This window comes from Prionailurus bengalensis, chromosome A3, assembly GCF_016509475.1.
Source record: "Prionailurus bengalensis isolate Pbe53 chromosome A3, Fcat_Pben_1.1_paternal_pri, whole genome shotgun sequence".
Classification (NCBI taxonomy): domain Eukaryota; kingdom Metazoa; phylum Chordata; class Mammalia; order Carnivora; family Felidae; genus Prionailurus; species Prionailurus bengalensis.
Genome location: NC_057354.1, coordinates 128,872,636 through 128,896,188, shown reverse-complemented (window position 1 = coordinate 128,896,188; position 23,553 = coordinate 128,872,636). Strand labels below are relative to the sequence as shown.

The 23,553-nt window shown below is 39.3% G+C and overlaps 1 protein-coding gene and 1 pseudogene across 1 annotated transcript in view; one reads left to right on the top strand and one right to left on the bottom strand.

Moving 5' to 3' along the window:
• Window positions 1–23,553, top strand: part of DDX1 (DEAD-box helicase 1) — a 36,905-nt gene that overhangs the window by 2,128 nt on the left and 11,224 nt on the right. Inside the window, exons 2-17 of the mRNA XM_043604499.1 lie at window positions 1,074–1,125; window positions 1,410–1,473; window positions 2,363–2,392; window positions 3,355–3,451; window positions 5,660–5,707; window positions 7,464–7,547; window positions 7,776–7,859; window positions 8,229–8,305; window positions 9,219–9,291; window positions 10,957–11,033; window positions 11,138–11,252; window positions 11,953–12,091; window positions 17,330–17,390; window positions 20,753–20,851; window positions 21,694–21,783; window positions 22,753–22,941. Of these exons, the coding sequence (XP_043460434.1) occupies window positions 1,074–1,125; window positions 1,410–1,473; window positions 2,363–2,392; window positions 3,355–3,451; window positions 5,660–5,707; window positions 7,464–7,547; window positions 7,776–7,859; window positions 8,229–8,305; window positions 9,219–9,291; window positions 10,957–11,033; window positions 11,138–11,252; window positions 11,953–12,091; window positions 17,330–17,390; window positions 20,753–20,851; window positions 21,694–21,783; window positions 22,753–22,941 (1,379 nt within the window). The remainder of the gene's footprint in view (window positions 1–1,073; window positions 1,126–1,409; window positions 1,474–2,362; window positions 2,393–3,354; window positions 3,452–5,659; window positions 5,708–7,463; window positions 7,548–7,775; window positions 7,860–8,228; window positions 8,306–9,218; window positions 9,292–10,956; window positions 11,034–11,137; window positions 11,253–11,952; window positions 12,092–17,329; window positions 17,391–20,752; window positions 20,852–21,693; window positions 21,784–22,752; window positions 22,942–23,553) is intronic.
• On the bottom strand, window positions 15,261–16,217 carry LOC122497451 (annotated as a pseudogene).

The window sequence follows — 23,553 nt, the reverse complement described above, 5'->3', positions numbered from 1 at the left end:
TTCTACCTATTTTGCTGTGTTACTTGCTAGGGTGATTCTTCTCACCTAATGCAAAGAAAAAGCAGTTTTCGCACTGGATATATTCAATTTATAGATTTATGCCATTTCACAATTATAAGAAATAAAAAAGTTCCCTTAAAAATTAAAAAAAAAAAAAATTCCAAATTGGTTATCCCTGGGGTTTAGGAACGTTTGAGTATTATTAAATTTTTCATAAGAATATATGTTTTTGTAATAGTAATAAAAGCTGCGTTTTTGTAAATGGAGACTTAAAAATCACTTATTTGGAAGGGAGGTTTACACAATCCAACTAACTACTCCGTGTGTGCCAGCTACCACAGTTCATTTGAGAAATGACAAAATTCAATCAGAAATAGCCCAATCTATTCATTTAGGACTGGCTTCAAAGTGAATTATTTAAATATGAGAACAATTAAGAACAGTAGTTCTTCAGCTGCGATTTCTAAGTATCCAACTTTTCACAACCGGCCCCTCCCTTTTCAGTTAGTCCGAGTTTGATCCCGGCTGCCAATAAGCGTGGGCCTCTCTCTCCACTTGTCCGTTCACTTTTCTCAGGTCGCTGAGGCTAATCACATGGTTCTCAAATAGTGAAGGTGCATAACTTCCACATTATTTCTAGATGAAACAACCAAGACGTTGCTCAAGATAGAACCTTCTCTCCAAGTCTGGTAGATTTTTCTTCACTAGCCCTAGGAAGGAAGGACTGGTGGCTACTGTGTATCGAGTGACGACCATGTATCACATATTTTCATCTATAATCTTCTGTAGCTCTACAACGCAGATACTATCAGTCTGATTTTATGTGGAGAAAATAGGTGTATAGCTTTGCAAGCTGTAGAGCTTGCCAAGGTCACATTGCTAGTAAGTGAGAGTTTATTCGTGAACTCAAGTCTTTCTCCCAAACTATACTCTTTTAATGGTGCCGTTCGCAGGAGGTGCTGAAGAACAGCTGTGCTTCAAAGCCTTTTCCCTGTTCCCTGAACAGTCCTTTTAAGAGCAGTATGATTTCAATTTAGTGTGCTCAATTTCTTACAGTTCATTTTTGTTTTCAGAGATGGGTGTTATGCCTGAGATTGCTCAAGCTGTAGAGGAGATGGATTGGCTGTAAGTACATAAAACTTAAATGCACCTGGGACAACAATGTTCAGTAATTTAAGGAGTTGCTACAGATTCTATCAAAAATTTTGGAGTCTAGTTGGTGCGTAAAATTCAGTTTTTCGTAGGATTCTCTTATTCTCTAGAAAGCTTCCCTTTTATACTCTGATATATTTTTAGTTGGAAAAGATGGGTACTGTTTACCAAATAAAATTCTCTTTCAGATTTATAGTTTAGCATGACTTATTTAGGTTTTTTACTAACGAAAATTCTTCGAAATATGATTCTTTCAGGCTCCCAACTGATATCCAGGCTGAATCTATTCCACTGATCCTAGGAGGCGGTGATGTCCTTATGGTATGTTTACATTTGGTGAGGTCTTTCTGGGTTGAGGACACACAGTTCTGGGACTGTTTGTGACCACTTTAAGAACTCCCCAGGCTTAAAAATGATACTTTCACCGAATTACTTTTATTCATACCCTATTCAAAGTACTGAGGTAGAAGTTGTAGGGAACACAAAGGTGGATTAGATATGCTCTTTACTCTTGAGAAGCTGAAACCCTGTGGCACAGTAAGACAGGTACACAGGTAAGTGTTGTACAAGAGGCTCTACTTGGGGTAAGTAGATTTTGGACAAAGGAAAGCTGAAAGAGAAAACCTTATATGTGGAGAGCGTATCAACAAAAGCAGCGAGCAGGAGGATGCAGGAGTTGACCCCTGAGTAATTCAATTAGATGGTAGCATAAAATGTGTGTGTTGGGGGCGGGGTGTGTAACTTGAGGTAAGATGGGAAGTACATAGTGGGTCAAATTACTTGGGCTCTTTCTCAAGTATCATGTTAAAGAATTGATATTTGTTGGCAGTGGGGCTCATTGGACATTTTTAAGTGGGGATGTGTTACATAGTTGTAACCGCGTCTATGAAGACTGATTTGGTAGCAGCTTGTAGTATAGCTCAGAGTTTAGATACTGGTAGGATACTTCTGTAATGATCTAGGGTAGAATGATGAGGGCTTGGATTTGAATGGTAGCAGTGGGAAAAGAACGGGAGAGCAGATTCTTGAGCGATGGGAGAGAAGTGACAAGATTGGCAATAGAGTTGACTGCAGAAGCCTGAGTCATCTGGAGGCACTGTGACAATAAAGGTAGCTAGTCAAGTCTCAAAGATTTCTATGTAGTATCATGTTAATTTGGCTTTTCTAATTGGCAACTTAAATGATACAATCAACTTTTTTTTCCATTTAGGCTGCAGAAACAGGAAGTGGAAAAACTGGTGTAAGTAATGAACTTAAATTGATTTACTTTGTAAGAGTTGTTTTTTTTTTTAAGTTTATTTATTTATTTTGAGAGAGAGAGTGCGAGCTCACATGCGCAAGAGCAGGGGAGGGGCAGAGAGAGAGGGAGAGAGAATCTCAAGCAGGCTCCGTACTCCATGTGGCTCTACAACTGCGAGATAATGACCTGAGCCGAAATCAAGACTGAGCCACCCAGGCGCCCCTGTAAGAGTTAATTTTTAAATTAAGTTTGAACAGTAGTTTCTGCTTTGAAGTATTTAATAAAACAACCTTTTCCAAAATGTAAGGAATTGAGGGGCACCTGGGTGGCTCAGTTGGTTGGGCTTGCGACTTTGGCTCAAGTCATGAGTTCCGGCCTGCTTGGGATGCTGTCTCCCTCTCTGTGCCCCTCCCCCACGCTCACGCTGTCTCTCAAAAATGAATAAACACTTTAAAAAATGTAAGGAATTGATTGCCACCGAGGGTGATATTCTTGTTGCCCCCTAATTCTGAAATAGGATCTACAAGAGTATACCTTTAAGAATAGTACAGTTTTAAACTGGTCTTGTATAAAGAGTTGTAGTATCTTCTGTATTTATACTTATTTCTGAATTTTAGTGCAATGGCTCTATAATAAACAGGCTGACAGTAGGGGTTGCTCCCCTGTTGGCCTGGACCAGAGAAGTAGTATGTCAGCCTGGAAAGTAGTTTCCTGCTTTAATTTAGGCTCATTATGCAGGTCCCCTTTGTGTATTGTTTTGGGCTATCAGCTGTCTCCTATTGCCTTCATTTAATCAACTCTCTTATTACCTTGCTCATGTTTTGGGTTTGGACAAATGAAATTAGAGTAGCAGTCTGGAATATGTAATTATTGAATGTGCATGCATAGCTTCTGTAATGTCTATTGTCAAACTGTCATTAATATCTGAATACTAATGTAGAGAACAATTGTTTCTTTGATAGGCTTTCAGTATTCCAGTTATCCAGATAGTTTATGAAACTCTGAAAGACCAACAGGAAGGCAAAAAAGGAAAAACAACAATTAAAACCGGTGCTTCAGGTAACTTTTGCATAGTAATATTTACCTTTTGCATAAAAATAGTAATTCTCATTCTTGGCATTGACAGATGGGAGGTCAGAGTGTGCGTTTTTATTGTCGATACCTGAGGGGAGGGGTAAAGGCATTTGGTGCCTTGGAAACCAGGGATACTGAATGTCATGTACAGTATAAACAGTGAAAGATTGTCCCTCCTAGGGGCGCCTGGGTGGCTCAGTCGGTTAAGCATGAGACTTTGGCTCATGTCCTGGTTCGTGGGTTCGTGCCCTGCGTCAGGCTCTGTGCTGATAGCTCAGAGCCTGGAATCTGCTTCAGATTCTGTGTCTCCCTCTCTCTCTGCCCCTCCCCCACGCTTGCTCACTTGCTGTCTCTCTCTCCCCGAAAAATAAACATTAAAAAAAAGATTGTCTCCTAAAATACTAGTAGTGCTCTCTTTGAGAGAATAATACCCTTATGTCTAATATTGAAGATATGTTGGTGCAATATTTTACAAAGATATTAAGGATTTTATTAAAAAATTGATGGAGTAAAAATCCATGATGGCGGGAAGTATTGCCTTCCGCAGGGAAAAGAGGCATGCATTTTCCCTTTAAGATAAGAAAGGGGTCCAGGAAGTTAAAATGTAAAGTATAAATTTTAAACTCAGTTTTAGTCCCGTTTACTTGGAGACTGGTCTTTTATTAGGATTTCGGGTCCTATCTGTGCCATGAACAATCTTACATCAATTTCCTCATCTGTAAATTGTGTCGCTTTTGTTAAATGGTTCTGAATTCCATTCTACCTTGAATAATTTATGGTTTTGTTAATACTTTGACAAAATTTATTTTAAATTTTAAATTTAAATTTTTATTTAAAAAAATTTGATGTTTTAAGTCCTATTTGTTTCATGATACAAAACAGAATTGTGGCAAAATTGCAAGCTTAAGTGGAGTGAACTGGGTATATCAACATTTTTCTTCTCAGTAATTTAAAGATACAATGTTGCATAGTTCGTAGAATGAACTCATTTGTAGAGGAATTGCGAGGTAATGGATATGAAGTCTTTAGACTGTTGGCCTACTTGAAAGTAGTTTCAGAACTTGTAACAACAGTAAACCATCATTTATGAGAGATGGTGATCCAGGAGCATGCTTCCAAAGGAGGATAACCAGAATGGTAGTAGTTTTGAATATCATGGACTGTGAGAAATAAACAAATTAGATATTTATTGATTTAAAATATTTATTTATTTATTTAGAGAGAAAGCACGCGAGTTGGGGGGAGGCAGAGTGAGAGGGGGAGAGAGAATCCCAAGCAGGCCCTGCCCTATCAGCATGGGAGCCTAGTCGGGTCTTGACACCTTAAACTGGGAAATCAAGAAACTAGATGTGTAAACATAGAGAAATAAATACAAAAAGTGTTGGGATAATTGTTAAATCATTGAAATCATTGAAGGGATCTGGGGAGAAAATAATTGTTCTAGAAAGGAGCAGGACTAATTAGAAATAACCTAATGAAGATTTCTGTGTAAATACTTACTAATTAACTCGATTGAGCCCACAAAGAAAGAGAGAGCCTCAGGGGAAGTTACTTCTCCATCAGAGTGTTGAAGCAGACGATAGATATCATTTGACCACAAGTAATCTAGGAAAGATTTCTACATTGGTCAGGAAACTGGGCCTGAAAACATGTAGAGTTCTCTAGCTATTACAATTCTTTGGTTATCCATAGACTATTAAGGTGTTTTAGAAAAGGAAAATGCTGATCCCATGCAAGGGAGGAGGAAAAAAAAATTGTGACTTTTGAATGGGATATTGATTTAATTAAAATAAAGAACTTTTCTTTTAAAAATGATAGTGATACTTAACTAGATCTTGATATGTTGGTCATTTATTTCCATTATGATTGTAATCAGGTTGTTTAGTTACCAAAATTCATTTATCGGTGCCTTCATAGTTCTTACAGGGATCAGTGCCTTCTCCTACAAAGTGCAGTGAAGGAAGTGAGGAGAAAAGGTTTTAGCCCAGAAGGCCCGTGATTATTGCCTTTGACCTGTTTCAGTTTTCACTTTCAATTTTGCCTTGAATAAAAACGGCAGAGCTTTAACTTGTACGTTCCAAATAATGTGTAAAGCCATATTAAATCTAGAGGAATTAAGGTATGTAAAATATAAAATATTTGGCTTGTTTTTTAGAGAGTTTTCAATTTCATATGTTTGTAACTTATTTTTAGTGCTCAACAAATGGCAAATGAACCCATATGATAGAGGATCTGCTTTTGGTAAGTGGATAGATTTTTCCTGACCCAAATAGGAGACTTGGAAATTGCAAAAGGTAGAGGTGTATTTGTTTAATATTTAAAGACATATGTGTAAGAGATACCACAGAAGAACGTCAGTAGACAAAAACAAAAAAGTGCAGAAAGAACACTTGCAGTGTTGATGACGGATGCAGAAACCGTATAAAATGGCAAGGGGTCTCATGTAGATAACAAGTTACCTGTTTGGTAAGAAAGATAACCCGTAAAGAAAGTGGCTGAAGGATGTGAATCAGCAGTGCCCACGAGAGCAGATCCAAATGACAACAGTCGTTCAGAGACAATGTTTACAGACAGCAGGTAAGTGGAAATTAAAGTTGCAATGAGGTATTGTTTTATACCCATTTGATTGGCAGCAGTCAAACAGAGTGATAACCAGCCTATCAAATTACTGCCTTTCTGGGAAGCAGTTTGGCATTGCTAGTTAAAAATATGTGTATACTTCTGGAAGGTCTAGGTATGAGTGCCCGTATGTGAGGATATACATACAGAGCTGTTAGATGTGGCGTCACTTGTAAATGGTAAAAACTGACGAGAGGATGAATGCCATTACTGCCCAGAGATTGGTTAACAAAGATTAGGGTGTATCCGAGGACCATCGTGTGGCCTTTATAGAGAATGAGGCAGAACTATAGTGTTGACTTGAAGAATTTTCGCCAGGTGTGGGTGAGAACCGAAGCAGGATACCAAGAAGTAGAGGGAGTGTGAGTAATCACGCCCCAGACAGACCCACAGAACATGTAAACTGCTGCTCTCCACCACGTGACTTCTAGTTTGTATAAAGTTTCCATCTGTATGCATGCGTAAAGAATTTTAAATGTAGAAATTTTAAGGATTTGCCATTGCTTAGATAACTTTTTAAAGAGTTTAAAGTTTTATGGAACGTAGTACCCATACGAATAAGAATTTATACTTTGAATAAATAATTTAATTTCTGACGAGTGAAGTAAAATGTGTGATGAGATGCTTTTCTTGAGGGTTTGTTGTACGTTCAGGTAGGGAACTGGGGTCGTAAGCCTGAGCCGGGACGGAAGTTACAGTTTCTTTCCAGGACAAACGAAGGCTGTATGCTTTACTTAGAGCCAGTAAGCGCTGACAAGCACTGTGACTGCCCATGAGGTATAATACAGAACATCGTTTAGTAGGGTCCTAATATTAGCGAATAACAACCACGGGTTTATTTATTTGTGCTTTTCCCTGCTTTCTCTGCGGTTTCCGGATCTGTGGATTGGGGAACGAGCCAGAGATGGTTGCCGTTTTCCTTTTAGTGTCGTATTTGCTCAAGCTCTAATTTAAGCATAAAGTCAGAGCAATAGGTATTGATGAGTGAGTGCTGCATCACCTCGTAGTATCCATTTCTTTAAAAGACTCTAGACAAGGATTGTCTGAACACATTTGTGTTGGTGATGCAGCTGAGTTATCGGTGTGAGTGAGATTAGGTGCCGTGGTGACTCCTTTCCAGACTCGATGCAGTAAAGTCTCATCTGAGTTAATAGATGATAGTGTAGATAACAGTATAGAAACTAGTCCGCCACATGGCCAGGGCCTTCCAGGGGATGAATAAGGGTGATTACCTGTAGGGAAGATCTTGTTACTCAGGATCAGTAAGTCTCAGCGTCTGGAACATTGCAACAAGTGAAAGAATTATTTTATTGGTGAGACTGAATGCTTAATTTATATAATTGTACTGACATTTTTTGTGTGTTTTTCTCAAATCCAGCAATTGGGTCAGATGGTCTTTGTTGTCAAAGCAGAGAAGTGAAGGAGTGGCACGGATGCAGAGCCACTAAAGGGTTGACGAAAGGTATTTAAATGGCATTTGTACTTGTCTCAGCTTGTGAAGTAATGTATTAATACATGAGCTTGCTTTCTGTAGCTTTAAGTAAGGATCTGAGAAGATTTCTAATGTTACAAAAAGACAGACCGTTCTTCATTTGGAACATACAAATTGTAATTCAGAAACAATGGGAAAGTGGCTACATGGCAAATGAATCCTAGGTGTGTATAAATCTCGGAGTATTTGCCCTTACAGGAAAACACTACTATGAAGTATCCTGTCATGACCAAGGATTGTGCAGGGTTGGCTGGTCTTCCATGCAGGCTTCCTTAGACCTAGGTAAGCATTTCTAAGATAAACTGAATTTACGGATTTATATTTGTGGATTGTTGACATTTATTACAGTGGGGAGCAAAATAAATAAGCATAACCATATAAAGTTTATATTTTAGAAACTTGGAAATAAATGTGTGTATACTCACTGTGTTCCAAAAGGATTTGAAGTGTTCAGAAGTACATACTGTAACGGTATAAAATGAGGAGGAACAAAGTTAAGAAAAAGAGTGAAGTCGGTATGAATAAATATGTACCACACAGCGTAGCATAGATGCTTCAAGTTCTTGTAGATTTGTGAACTTCTTTTATGGGCGGAGTGTTTAGTTTTACGTTTACTCTTAACCAGTAAATAACGTATATTTTAAAATCTAGGTACTGACAAGTTTGGATTTGGCTTTGGTGGAACAGGAAAGAAATCCCATAATAAACAGTTTGATAATTATGGAGAGGTAAGTTGTATTCTCGACCTAATCGTGGCATTGCTAAGTTCTCTTGCGTACTTACTTGATCGCTTGTGACATGACTGAGGATATAAAAGTGACTCTCAGATTCAAGTGGATTTCCTGAATGTTTTCCTCAGAAAGTTCAGATTTGGACTTCAGTGAAGAAATGTTACAAAATGAGCTAAATATTTTTCCCTGTGGCCATTTATTAGCCTTTCCAAATATACTACTTTGTTTTGTTTTCATCCATTTTGATTTTGGCTTTGACTTGAATGCATTATGTTCTTCTCATTTCTTGTTTTTGATCATGAAAATCTAATCATGAATCTAAATGTAGTTTTTAATGTGGATGAGCCCGAGTATCCTGTTGATTCTAAAAAGCCTGTCAAGATGCCTCTGCTGTTACATATGATATGCTGTAATAGGCATTTTTGTTTGTTTTGTTTTTAAAGATTTTATTTTTTTCAACGTTTATTTATTTTGGGACAGAGAGAGACAGAGCATGAACGGGGGAGGGGCAGAGAGAGAGGGAGACACAGAATCGGAAACAGGCTCCAGGCTCTGAGCCATCAGCCCAGAGCCTGACGCAGGGCTCGAACTCACGGACCGCGAGATCGTGACCTGGCTGAAGTCGGACGCTTAACCGACTGCGCCACCCAGGCGCCCCTAAAGATTTTATTTTTAAGTAATCTCTATCCCCAACATGGGACCCAAACTCACGACCTCAAGATCAAGAGTTGCACGCTCCACTGACTGAGCCAGTCAGGCCCCCAAAATAATAGCAGTTTTAAACACCTACATTAGGGCCTCAAGGAATTATTTTAAAGAACTGACGTGTACTTTTGATGTAGCTGTACGTGAACTTGTAACTTTATGATTTTGCTTTCTGTTAACAGCACTTGACTTTGTGCTTTTCTAGGAATTCACTATGCATGATACCATTGGATGTTACCTAGATATAGATAAAGGGCATGTCAAGTTCTCCAAAAATGGTGAGCTTTCTGTGGATTGTCTTATTAGAGAAAATACATGATAACAAATATTTATAACTTACAATTCCCTTACCCTCCTCTTCATTTCTCCCTCCCTGTCTTACCTTTGAACCAATACTTACTGAGCATTTCCTGTATGCCGGGCACACGGGGAGGTGCTAAGGATGAGTAGAAGATGGGATAGACAAACACGTTTAGTCTTGTGGGGCTTACCTACCGGTGGGGAGAGACAGAGGCATAATGTGCCAGGTGGGAACAAGTGCCCCGAAGGAGATTGTAAGCAGGGTAGGGGGATGGAAGGTGATAGCAGTCTAGGGCTATGCTACTTTCACAGGGTTGTCAGAAAAGCCTCTCTGATAAGGTGACATCTGAGTAGCAATCCGAACGAGTCGGGTGGTGAGCTGTGCAAAAGTCTTCCAAGTGTTTCAAGCAGAGGGAACAGTAAACGCAAAGGTCTTGGGAGGAAAGTGTGCTTGAGGTATTTGAGTAACAGCGAGGAGGCCAATGGGGCTGGAGAACACTGGGCGTGGAGAGGGGTGGTAGAATGTTAGGTCAGTTGAGGTAGTGAGGCCAGGCCATGTAGGATAGGGCCTTATAGGCCATGATACAAACTTTCTGAGTGAGATTGGAAGCCTGATTGGTTTTGAGTAGAGAATTGACATCTTTAACCATATCATTATGGCTTCTGTGTTAAAAACAGAGTGGTGAGTGAGGGTGGTGGCAGTAGATAGGGAGCCATGTGGATGCTGGGGTTTCTATTTGGGGTGTATTAAATTGGAGGTACTTCCTACACATCTAAGTGGTAAAGCCAAGTAACTGGTTAAGTGTGTAAGTCAGGAGGTCAGGGTTGGAGATACATCTTTGGGAGACATTGGCTTAACGATGAATTTAAAGCTGGAAAACTGGATGAGATCCCTTAGGGAAGGAGAATAGATGAAGAATAGGAGAGATCTGAGGCCTGGGGTGTTCCTGTGGTTAGAGGTGGGCAGATGGAGGAGAATGCAGCAGAGGCGAATGAGGAGGAGAGCCAGCAGGAGAAGCAAGAGAGGTTGAGGTCCTGCGGTCCAGGTGAGGAAAGTATTGGAAGGAGGAGGGAATAGTCAGATTGTGTCCAGTGCTGCCGATGGGTGTAACCTGGGGAGGTGACGGATGAGATTTGCCACCGGGTTTGGCAAGAAGGTATCACTGATGAGCTTGAGAAGGACCTCTTCTAGTGAGCGTGATGGGTGAGTTGGGGGAGCCTGATGGGGAATCACTTGAATAGAGAATGAGATGAAATGAAGTGACATGGTGAAAATGGCGATCAGGGAGTTTTACTACAGAAGAGAAAGAAAATAGAAGGTGAATGGAGGAAGATGTGGATTCAAGGAGGTTGTCTGTGTTTTAATATGGGAGCTATTGCAGTGTGCTTGTATGCCATGGAAAGTCTGGTTGAAGCGTCTAATGGAAGTGATCCAGTAGGTAGGGAATGTTTAGAAATGTAGGGGGCAGAAAGGGCACTTCTAGGAGTAAAGCAAAAAAGTGAAAAAAGTGAAAGGTCTGGCATTGGGCAGGACGATTTATCCATGGGAACAGGACACGAAAGCATGAATGCAGTTGGGTTGATAGTGGTGATGGTGCGAGTGAGGGGAGGTTCTTTTCTGATAGTTTCTCTCTCTTTTTAAGGAAAAGACCTTGGTCTGGCATTTGAAATACCACCACATATGAAGAACCAAGCCCTCTTTCCTGCTTGTGTTTTGAAGGTAATTAGAAAAATGTTGCTATGATTCTAAGCTACTCTGATCTTCACTGTTTTGTATTAGTGTGCTAGTAGGTTAAGAATTTTCCTTTTCTTTTTCAATGCTAGAATGCTGAACTAAAATTTAACTTCGGTGAAGAAGAATTTAAGTTTCCACCAAAAGATGGTTTTGTTGCTCTTTCCAAGGCAGCGGATGGTTATGTTGTCAAATCACAGCACACAGGTATTGCCCCTGAGAGGGTAGCAATTTCAGGAATGGGGTACTGGCAAGGACTCCATTAAGGAGGCTTCTCGTAGTGAGTTCCGTATGCTCCCTTTGCTGGTTTAGTCACACATCTTTGCGTACCATGTCAGTAAAATCCAGTTTCAAAACCCAATTCATAAACTCTTGAGTATTCAGTGTCAGCGTAGGCCTTTTGGGGAACCTGATCATGATGATGATGTCTAGTGTTTCTGAACTTGTGTGTATTCAGTGCCATGGGCACCGTGTCAAGTGCTTTACACGGATCGGTGTTCACTACCCTGTAAGGTAGCACTCTTCCCACCGTACAGACGAAGACCTCGAGGAGCAGGGACTTGACGTAACTTGCCCAAGGTCACACACAGCAAGTGGGAGAACTGAATTTAAACCCAAGCAGTTCGAGCCCAGAGCTCGTACTCTTACCCACTGTATTATTTAAAGTAAATTTCATAGCTTGTTTACTTTATCACAAAATATATAATCAATTGCATCTATTGCAAGTAAATTTAAAGAAGCCATAGTTCATTTTAGGAATCTTAGCTTTATTTTGTTTTATGACCACCTCCTATACTTTTCGACAGTTATTGAAAATTCCGATATTGGAATATTTGCGCTGGTGCTTTACAAGTAAAAGTATTGAGGTGTGATTTGAACGTGTTCCAATCGTTTCTGTTTTCTTAAGGTAATGCGCAGGTGGCACAAACAAAGTTTCTCCCCAATGCTCCGAAAGCTCTCATCGTTGAGCCCTCCCGAGAGTTAGCTGAACAAACTTTGAATAACGTCAAGCAGTTTAAGAAATATATTGATAATCCTAAATTAAGGTAAAGCTTCCTTTTGCGCTCACGTGCCTGTTGTTTTTAGGTTTGAGGTATTTTGGAAGAAGAGTGAGATAGAAAAAAAAAAATGAGGTAGAAATTCAGTATGCATTTGAATGCACAGGTGGGAGTGTGTAACGATTTAACTTTGATACATAGTAGCAATTATTTTTTTCTCTTTGAACATTTTTATTACACAAAATAATGTTCTGAATGTACACCATTTAGTTTTGTAAGTTTCTTCCAGTATGTTTACATACTATATAAACATTAGGCAAATAATACTGGACCATTTCTCCATGCTCAAAATGTTTAATTTTCATTCATCCCTAAAATTTTATGAACATCCCATGTATTACATTTTATTTCTAATCCTGAGCGTGTGGTTATTTAGCATCCCATGTTATTTCATTGTTTTTGTTTTTTTTTAACTTGTCTTATTTTTTTATTTTTTAAAATTTACATCCAAATTAGTTAGCATATAGTGCAACAATGATTTCAGGAGTAGATTTCTCAGTGCCCCTTACCCATTTACCCATCCCCCCTCCCACCTCCAGTAACCCTCTGTTTGTTCTCTGTGTTTAAGAGTCTCTTATGTTCTATCCCCCTCCCTGTTTTTATGTTATTTTTGCTTCCCTTCCCTTATGTTCATCTGTTTTGTATCTTTAAGTCTTCATATGAGTGAAGTCATGATATTTGCCTTTCTCTGACTAATTTTGCTTAGCATAATACCCTCCAGTTCTATCCACGTAGTTGTAAATGGCAAGACTTCATTCTTTTTGATTGCCGAATAATACCCCATAATATATATGTACATATATACATAAGTTTATGTATATAAGTTTATGTATATATATATACATAACATACATATATATACATGTGTATATACATACATATACATATGTGTATATGTATGTCTACATATACATATATATGTATGTGTATATATACATACATATGTATGTGTATATATACATATATATGTATATACATACTTGTTTATATACAAGCTTATGTATATATATATGTATATATGTATATATATATATACGTATATATACCACATCTTCTTTATCCATTCGTCCATTGACGGACATTTGGACTCTTTCCATACTTTGGCTATTGTTGATAGTGCTGCTGTATACATGGGGGTGCACGCACCCCTTCAAAACAGCACACCTGTATCCCTTGGGTAAATGCCTAGTAGTGCAGTTGCTGGGTCTTAGGGTAGTTCTATTTTTAGTTTTTTGAGGAACCTCCATACTGTTTTCCAGAGTGGCTGCACCAGCTTGCATTCCCAGCAATTATTTTTTATATAAAACTCCTGTTTGATAAGTTCAATAGAAAGTAAATTGGGGGTGCCTGGGTGGCTCAGTCAGTTGAGCATCGAGTGTCCAGCTTCGGCTCAGGTCACGATCTCACGGTTTGTGAGTTTGAGCCCCACGTTGGGCTCTGTGCTGACAGCTCGGAGCCTGGAGCCTGTTTCAGATTCTGTGTCTCCCTTCTCTCTCTGCTCCTCCCCTGCTCGTGCTCTGTGTCTCTCTCTCTCTCAAAAATAAATAAACATTAAAAAAAAAAAAAGTAGATTGAGATTTTGCTCTTCCATGAAGTGTCATGGTTTGCAAAACAATATCAGAATAAAAATTAAATTTTTGAAAAATGTTTATATATTTTGAGAGAGAGAGCGGGCAGAGAGAGAGGGAGAGAGGAAAGAGAGAAAATCTCCAGTAGGCTCCATGCTCAGTGCAGAGCCTGATGTGGGGCTCCCTCCCACATCCCTGGGATCATGACCTGAGCTGAAATCCAGAGTTGGACGCTTAACTGGCTGAGCCACCCAGGTGCCCTACACACTTTTTTAAGGGAACGTTTCATTCGGTGCTAGGATGCGTCACTTCATTTGCATAGAAGGTGTATCACTATTTCTGGCATGTTGGTAAACAGCTTGGGGTGGCTGAGTCCAGCCTGTCTCCCGGGGATGAGAACTTTCCATTCGGGCCCTCGGACCGCTCCCTCTCCAGGCAGAAGGCGCTTCCTTCCAAGACAGCTTGGTGTCAGGAGCATAATAATGAGAAAGTTTTTGCATTCCCGGAATTAAGTGTGGGAATGTGGGGATGGTGTGAAGGGGAGAGAAACAGCAGAACAAGTTGGGTAAAATGCCTTAGGGATGAGGTCGGGGGACACAACCAGGGTATCTGCTTCGTGTAAGGGACTTGGAATTTGTAAGAGAGTGTTTTTGGAAGAAGTAAAATGCTATTGTGAATTGATTTTTGTGCTACAATTAGGTGTAAAGGTTAACATGCCTATGGACAAGGACTGGAAGGGAAGATGACTGATAAAATCAGTTTGTTTATTAAGATGGTAAAACTGTGAGAATACTCATTAGTATTCTGTGTAAACGAGGCTTCCTTGAAAACCCGGCTCAAGTTCCCGTCTGTGAAACTAACCGAATCGTACCAGCCCAGTCCTTTCTCCTTCCTTAGATACCACTGACTGTAAGCCTTGCCTTAACCCTTACACACGGTCATGTGCTAGCGGTCCTTGTTTTAAATATGCACGGCGTTGCTCATCCTCGCTTGCTAGTTTTACACTGCTTAAGGCAGGGGCTGTTCTTTTATATTCCTCAAGCCTACAGTGCTCTGCACACCAGCATAGATTGGTGTGTGTGTGTGTGTGTGTGTGTGTATCTTCTGCTAAATTTATAGGGATCAATATATCTGATTGGGATTATGGATAAGAGTCAAGCATTGTAGGAGATGAAATGATGCATCTAGGACCATAGTTTCCAAACCTGGGAACTTTGGGGCCTTATTTAACGATACACATAGATTTGTTGGTCCTCTCCTGAATGCACTGAGTCAGGATTTCCAGGGAAGAGGAATTAGAACTTTTTTGTTTTCTTGAGGAAGAATGGCAGCTCCTCTGGGTGATCCTTTTAGAGACCTTCTGGAATCTGGTGTTATCAGACTTAGGAACATAATGGCTCTAATGTAGTAGGTTAGGGAATATGCCAAGGTCATGCACGTTCATAGGCTAGAAGTCTCTTTGTGTTGTTTGTTTTTACTGCCTGAATTGCTCAAGTTGCAGATAAGAAACCATAAAGCCAATCTTTAATCAGCCATAGAATTATAAGACTCTCTTAAGGTCACCTACTTGCTTTTTTTTTTTTAGCTGTTTAGGGAATAAGTTTATTACTGTCTTTACATGAAAAATCTTCGTAGCAAATTGTGGTTTTGGTTTATTGGCTCTCAGCAGCCCTCTCCTGAGCTCTTAAGGAAGCTTGCTTCTTCTGAGCTACCTGATCTTTGTTCCAGGCAAGAGACATTTTGGGATGGTTCCACCTCTCTTTTTAACTTTCTTAGGCTTCTTCTCATAGATTGGATTCTCTTGGGTAGCACTGTGAGCTTTCTTACACATCTCCTCCATCATATCTGGAGTTATATTGTTCTTCGGTGTTCAGAAAATTGCTTCTCATAAGTATCTTCATCTTCTTCCACTAGGTAACACATATAGTCTGCCATGTTCTGACCCAAGATGTGCTTCTCATGTCCTTCTGCACTGAATTCCTTGCTCTCTGAATCATAATCAGGGAATCGTTTGGTACTGTGAGGAATAGACAAGCCTCCATCCACAGCTCCCTTGGGGGCCCCCAGAGCTTTATCTCCAGTAGCAGTTCTGGCAAGCCCTTTATCCAGATAGCAGGCGAAGGCACCGTGTTGAGCATCAATGCTTTCCACATTGTGTTCATCTCTGTCACCTCCACTTGGCCTTCGTAGATCTTGTCCATGTCAAACCTGTTGAGAAGCCTGCAGGCCAGCAGCAGGCCGGTACAGTATGCTTAATTTCTCAGGCCAGTCTTCACACCATGCTTTGGAAGTTTGTGAACATGAGCTGCACAAACTATCACGTCTCCTTCTGTTAGGGCACAGGCAATCTGACAAATGGTCTCCCTATTGGTTACATGAGCTATCATCCTGTATTTAGGTGTGTTATATTTACTCTTATCCCAAGTTTCCAAGTGTTTCCAAGCATAGTAATCAGTTTTACCCTCTCATCATCTTCTAAATTTCACTTGGTATCTCTTGAGGTAAGCCTTATTCTTGACAACTTTAACAAATTTCATCCTGCAGAACAGAGACCCTGTCATTTATTTCCTTAATGTTTTCTAGTCTTTTTTAAAAGATTGATCAAATAAGAATAAAATAAAGATGGTTGGTCGATACTTCTGATTGAAAGTTATCTGGCTGCATCAGAAAGTAATTTTGTCTGCTTTATAAAAAGACAATCTTGGGGCGCCTGGGTGGCTCAATCAGTTGAGCACCCGACTCTTGATTTCAGCTCAGGTCATGATCTCACGGTTCGTGTGCTCTAGCCCCATTTTGGGCCCTGTGCTGAGGGTGTGGAGCCTGCGTGGGATTCTCTCTCCCTCTCTCTCTGCCCCTGCCCCAGGCCCACACTTGTGTGTGTACGTATATGCTCTCTCTCTCTCTCTCTCTCTCTCAAAAGTTAATATTTAAACAAAAAACACTGTCTTTTTGCAAATAGCTTTAGTGAGATCTAATTCACGTATACAATCCATTGCTTAAAGTGTACAGATTGCTTTTAGTTTTTATTCTATTCACAGAGATGTGCAGCTGTCACCAAAACCAATTTTTAAACCTTTCATGACACTCAAAAGAAGCACTGTACCCATTGACAGCCATTCCATGTCCTCATAACCTTCCCATCCCTAGGCAACCCCTGGTTCATTTTCTGACTATAGATTTGCCTTTTTTGGACATTTTACATGAATGGAATTGGATGGTATGTGCTCATTTCTGACTGGCTTTTCTCACTTAGCGTAATGTTTTCAGGATTTGTTCACGATGCAGCATGTATCAGTGCTTAGTTCTTTTTTATTGGCCCAAAGTATCCCATTAGATGCATGTGCCACATTTTTGTTTATCCATTTGTTGGCTGATGGACATTTGGGTTGTTACCACTTTTTGGCTGCTGTGCTGTGAACATTAGTGTACAGGTTTTTGTTTGGACGTCGTTTTATTTCTCCCGGATGTGTACGTAGGAGTGGAATTTCTGGATCACATAGTAGCCTCACGTTTGATGTTTTCAGGAGCCGTCCAGCTGTGTTCTCAAGTGACACCCCTGTTTTACTTTCCTACTAGTAATGTATGAGTCAAACAATACAAGTCAAACAGTAAAGCGCTTTAATCTTTTTCTTCATTATCATGATGGTATTTATTTCAGGGAGCTTCTGATAATTGGAGGTGTCGCAGCACGAGATCAGCTCTCTGTTTTGGATAATGGGGTAAGTTGTACTTTTAATTTCTAAGAGGTGGCATGATGGGTTGTCATTTTCGCAGTGTAGTTCTGTTGTGCTTCAGGAAAAATCAAGTGAGGCTGAAATTAGAACAAGGTCAAGTATGTATTCGGAAGCACCTTGTGGGGGTGTCTTTTCTTTTCCTAAGAGTGTACAGCAGTTTCTTTGCACCCCTCACGCAAAATTCAGCATACAGGATGTTTGGTTTTTTCATTTACCTTTTGAGCACTTGAGGATTTTCTTCTTGCTTTCTCATGAATTAAGAGTCCTTTCTTTTGGGGATAATGGAGAAAGAAGAAAGTAGTTAAGGATAGAAATGGAGATCAGCTGGATTGCAGAGAATGTAAAAGTTGTCGCAGGGACCCAAAGGAAGGATGAAGAACGATACAATGTGGCTCCAGAAGGAGGGAGAGAAGTTAGATAAGGGTGGGGGGAGTCTCACAGACTGCTCAGGCAGGCAGTTACAAAGGACAGAGCTAAGACAGTGATCCTCATTATGGGGGAAGAAGCTTGGGATATTCTTAACTGTGCTCATCAATTCTGTGAAGCCAGATATAGATAGGACTTCATAAAATATTTCATGTGTATGAAATAACTTGCTCCTTTCAAATTTCTCTTCCATTTCCTTCCCTAAATATTTTATCATTTAATCTAAACCTCCTGATACTGAGTCACAGTGAGGAAATATGTCTGCTTCCTCCAGGCCCATTGGTGTCTCTATCAAATGAAATTTTATGCCAAATGGTTTGCATTTGACCTGGTATGACATGTTAAAAGCAAAGAATCCCATTGCTATACTTGTTAATACTGGTCTAAGGTAGTAATATTGCTTTGATAGGTTTTTATTTGCTGTGTTATATTTTTTAGGGATTGTAAGAGATTTAATATGTTCAGGGTGCCTGGGTGGCTCAGTGGGTTAAGCATCCGACTTCGGCTCAGGTCATGATCTCACGGTTTGTGGGTTCGAGCCCCGCGTCGGGCTCTGTGTCGACAGCTCAGCTTCAGATTCTGTGTCTCCCTCTTTCTCTGCCCCTCCCTTGCTCGTACTCTGTCTCTCTCTCTCTGAAAAATAAATGAATAAATTAAAAAAGAGAGAGAGATTTAATATGTTCATTCCTATTCTTGGTTTCTCAAACCCCAATCCGTTTTCCCCGTAAGTTACTAAGCTTCTTAACTCCTGTTTTGCAGCTGCAGAGCTTTTAGGGAATTCCGTATGATTTGTCAGTCATCTAACATTTGGTACTGGCTAAATCCAATGGCAGAGGTAAAGGCAGTGTTATTCCGTAGCTTTCTTGACCAGATTTGCTTCCATTCTACTTAGCGGATCTCGTATGTTCTCTCTCTGCTCTTCTTTCCACCTGTATTCTCTCCTCGTTCCGTCTCCCGTCATCCTGTGGCTCAGCCCTAGTCCTGTGTTGTATCTTACGCTGGACCAGAAGTCAGCTTTGGAGTAAGAGAGTAGAACTGTGTAATTTAAAAAATATTTTAGAGTTGCACAGTAATGCAGCCTGTGCAGCTGAGGCCTAGGGGAGTGGTTGGAGCTCTTACACAAGTTATGTAAGTATTTCCAACTTAACTGACTTTTTTTCTTTAAACCTGTGAGACCTAGTGTCTATATTTCATGTAAAGTGAGTTTTTTTGCTACTGAAATAGAGGAGAGAGGAAATTCACATGTGGGTCGGAATCCTATGGTAAAGAGATGTTACATACAGAGTCAGAGTGATATTTTGTTCATTGCCCTGTACAGCCCATGTCACGGTGCTTGGCACATGGTTGTTCTTAACACACTTGAACAGGCCTTTATCTTCAGATTTTCAGGCAATATTCTCTACACTGAACTGAAATTTGCTTATTGTTATCAGTACAGATGAAACAATTGCTTCAGAAATGTCAGTTTCATTTTTCATGGGACTATAAATGCCTTCTGTCGGTTCAAATTAAAAGCCAACACAGGATTCTGCTTCTTCAAGTGTCTGTGAGATGTTGAAGTAATGAGACTCCGGTGATAAATTTGTTAGGAGAAAATTATGTTTTTAGTCTACAGTGGAGAAAACAAATGAAGAATAGGAGTGAGTTTTCATGCCGATTAATCGAGTAGAAGTTTTGAGTTGTCTAATTGAATGGTTTGATGTAATATTTGTGCTCACACATAGATCTATATATACACTTTAAAACAGTTTACCTTTATTGACTGCTTTCTAGAACTGGACCAAGCCCAGCTAAATGCTTACCTACATTGTCTTATTCAGTTCCCATGGTAGCCTTCTGAAATGATGCTCTTCTCCATTGTTACAGACTAGGAAGAGGGCTGATAGTAAATATTAAGGCACTTGCCCAAGAGCTTATGCCTCACCAGTAGACCTTACTTCAAAATCCATGTTCCTGATCACTTTACCTTTGAGCTTGATTAAAAGACATGTGTGTGAATGGAAAATGTTTGTTATTTGTACTGATGTGGGGACTTATTATTCTGTTCCCTGTGTGTATACTTGAAAATTTTTAGAATAAAAAGTTAAGTAAAACTTGTTCTTATTTGACTTAGACCTTTACTCAGGTTTGGACTTTGAGTTTGAAATTTAGTTTGGGTGCTTTGGAGCTGTATCATTTAAATTCTCATGACTTCAGTATTCTAAACTTCAGTTTCCTCATTTAAAAATAGGAATAAAGATAGTATTGTTTTCTGTAGTGGTCATGAGATGATACAGTACTTGTAAAACATTAGCACTGTGCCTGTTTATTATAAGCACTTGACAAGGAGTCATTATGATTGCGTTCCTGGGTAGTCAGAGCATCATCGTTGTTAATTATAACTGCATTTATTGAGCACCTGGCACACAAACTGGGCATCGAGTGCCTTCTGTATCTCATCTCTCAGTTGTCACAGCCATGTTGCAAAGCAGATTCCAAAAATGAGAAGATTGAAACTAGAAGAGATTAAGTAAGTTGAGGTCATCCAGCTGGCTAACGGCGGAGGTGGGAATCGAGTCCTGGTTTGATTTGAGTTCCCATAAGATGCATCTGGTTTTCACTTGGAAAATATTTATGTATTTTATATATTAGACTGTAGTTTTATAAATTATTTTATGTTAGATTATATATATATTATTTTATGTATTAGGCTATATCAGTTAAGGATGTCAAAATCAGCTACTAAAATCTTCATGTTAATTTCACGCCAAATACAGGTTTGGTAATAGGGCATTATCTATAGTTCCTTTTCTCTGAATTTGGAGCTGTCACTGCTTCAGTATGCATGTTTTCATGGTAAGTAGACCGTTATTGGTTGCTGTTTTATGGTGATTATAATAGTGCTTCGGTTTTCACTGGGTTCTTCTTTTGATATTTTTCAGGTAGATATAGTCGTTGGCACCCCAGGAAGACTAGACGATTTGGTGTCAACTGGGAAACTGAACTTATCCCAAGTTAGATTCCTGGTCCTGGATGAAGCTGTATGTTGGACTATAGTCATGCTTTAAAAAAAAAAAAAAAAAAAGTTTGCTTATGTGTTTGGAGGTAAAAATATGTAGAATGATGGAAAAATACAGTTCATTCATGATCCCAACATGTAGAAATAATCATTGTTACCAGTTTGGCATATTTTCATCCACTCCTTGTATTCATGTTAATATTATTTTATATAGTAAATCAAGCTGTGTAGGATCTGGGAAATCTTTTTTTTTTCTTTAAATGTAGTATTATATGTATTTCACATCCTTACTTGTAAATAGATTTTAAAGGCTGACTAGTGCTCTATTACATGGATACTTCATGGTTTTGTTTAACTACTCTTCTTACTAGATATGTAGATTTGTTTTTTTACTCCAAATAGTGGTCTTTGTTGGTACATAAATTACACAGTACAATTATTTCTTTATGTTATAGTTGCAAAATGTGAACTGTAAGGATATTAATGTCTTGACAGGCTTCTAAAGTATTTTCAAAATGGATTGAGTAGTTTTATAACACTGAGATGATTTTTGTTTTCATTTTTGCAAATTAAAATCCTGTGTTTAAGGACATGTGGTAGGAGCTATTAACTCTCATATTCATTCTAGAACACTAGAGTACAGATTTTGGGTTGTTTATTGTCAGCTTTTTTCATGTTTTAGTTACATGGAATTTAAAGCTGAATTTATAATTTGTCTTTATCCGTTAGAAAATAATCATTTTGGTAATATGGTGGGGATATGTATGCTTATGAATTTGTTTCCATTATCTTTCTACACTTGATTTACAAAAGAAAGATCTAGGTGTTGATTTAAAAATTATGCTTTCTTTCCTTCTCCTTCAGGATGGACTTCTTTCTCAAGGTTACTCTGATTTTATAAATAGGATTCACAGTCAGATTCCTCAGATTACCTCTGATGGGAAAAGACTTCAGGTATGAAATGACTGATATATCCTAAAATACATGTAGACAGTTGTTACGTGTTAATGCTTTTTGTTTTCAAAACATTTTTAAGCATTTGTTTGCAAATGTTTTTGAAATTTGTTTTAAATTTTTTTTTTTTTTTAACATTTATTTGTTTTTGCGACAGAATGAGACAAAGCATGAACGGGGGAGGGTCAGAGAGAGAGAGGGAGACACAGAATCTGAAACAGGCTCCAGGCTCCAAGCTGTCAGCACAGAGCCCGACGCAGGGCTTAAACTCATGAACCGCGAGAGCATGACGTGAGCCGAAGTCGGACGCTTAACCGACTGAGCCACCCACGCGCCCCTATTTTCTTTTACATTTACATCTTGTCTTAGTGTCTTCTGATTAAGTTAACTACTGTAGAAAACATTTTCTTTGTTACCTGATTACATAGCACACACAAAGAAAGAGTCTTAAAAGCTGCCCGTAGAAATGAAGGCGAAGGGAACTTGAGGAAATTAGGTCGCTGAGGATGATAAGGAAAACATTCTTAGTTGGTTTTTCCTACAGAGCATTAGAGTTTATATTCCAGACTGAGCACTGCTTCCTCTTTGAGGGGAAAATATCTGGAGCTGTTGAACAACAGTGGTTTCCTTTGTAATTATTTCTTAAGATGTTACTCTTGCTTTTCTCACCCTTCTTTCCTAGGAAGAATTTGAGAGGTGTAGAGGCTTCAAGGGGAGGGAAGGGGACACACAGTAATTTAGGATTTTAGATCTTCAAACACCTTCTCATCTTACCTAGTTTTTGTCGGGCCTTGTGGAATAGAGACGTGGTTTATGCAGGGGTGAGGGGCTGCGGCTCTGAGACCGACCTGCCTAGAGTCATGCCACCAGTTGTTGCTTAGATGCCAGGTTGACATACTTTGGGCCTCACATTAGGTGGAATTGTAATTAGAACAGTTTAGCTAAATTTTGATTTTTTTGTTTCCCTAGGTGATTGTTTGCTCTGCTACTTTGCACTCTTTTGACGTAAAGAAGCTGTCTGAGAAGATCATGCATTTTCCCACGTGGGTTGATTTAAAAGGAGAAGATTCTGTCCCGGATACTGTGCACCATGTGGTTGTCCCAGTGAACCCCAAAACTGACAGACTCTGGGAAAGGCTTGGGAAAAACCACATTAGAGTAAGTACTTTACAGTGTTAACATTTGTGTGGAATAAAACATCCATAAACTAGCTTAACCTTGGGCTCTTCGTGATTCTTACAGCCAGATACTATACCTAAGAAAAGAGGAGTCCCGCACATGGGCCAGAAAAGTTCAGGCCTTGAGGGCACAGAATAAGCGATGGGCTCAACTTTTCTTTTTTCCTCTGTGAGAGTTACTTTTATGATCATCTTGATGTAATTTTCATAAATAAGTAGGATTATGTATGTATGTAAATCTAATTTCAGATACAGTGGTTTTTAGTAGTGTTTTGACGTCCTCTTGAGGTTCCTTATTTTCCTAAAAATCAATTTAATGCGCCCATTTAGTCATTTTCCCACTGAGCGTAGATTTACCTGTATAAAATAAGGGTTTGTAACATATTGTAAATATATGATATCCTAAGAGCCACCTTTGCATTCTTATTATTACATTTAAAATTGATTAGTCTTACCTCATGAAGATACAAAGCTTCTGCACAGCAAAGGAAACAATCAACAAAACTAAAAGGCAACCAATGGAATGGGAAAAGATATTTGCAAATGACATATTGGACAAAGGGCTAGTATCCAAAATCTATAAAGAGCTCAC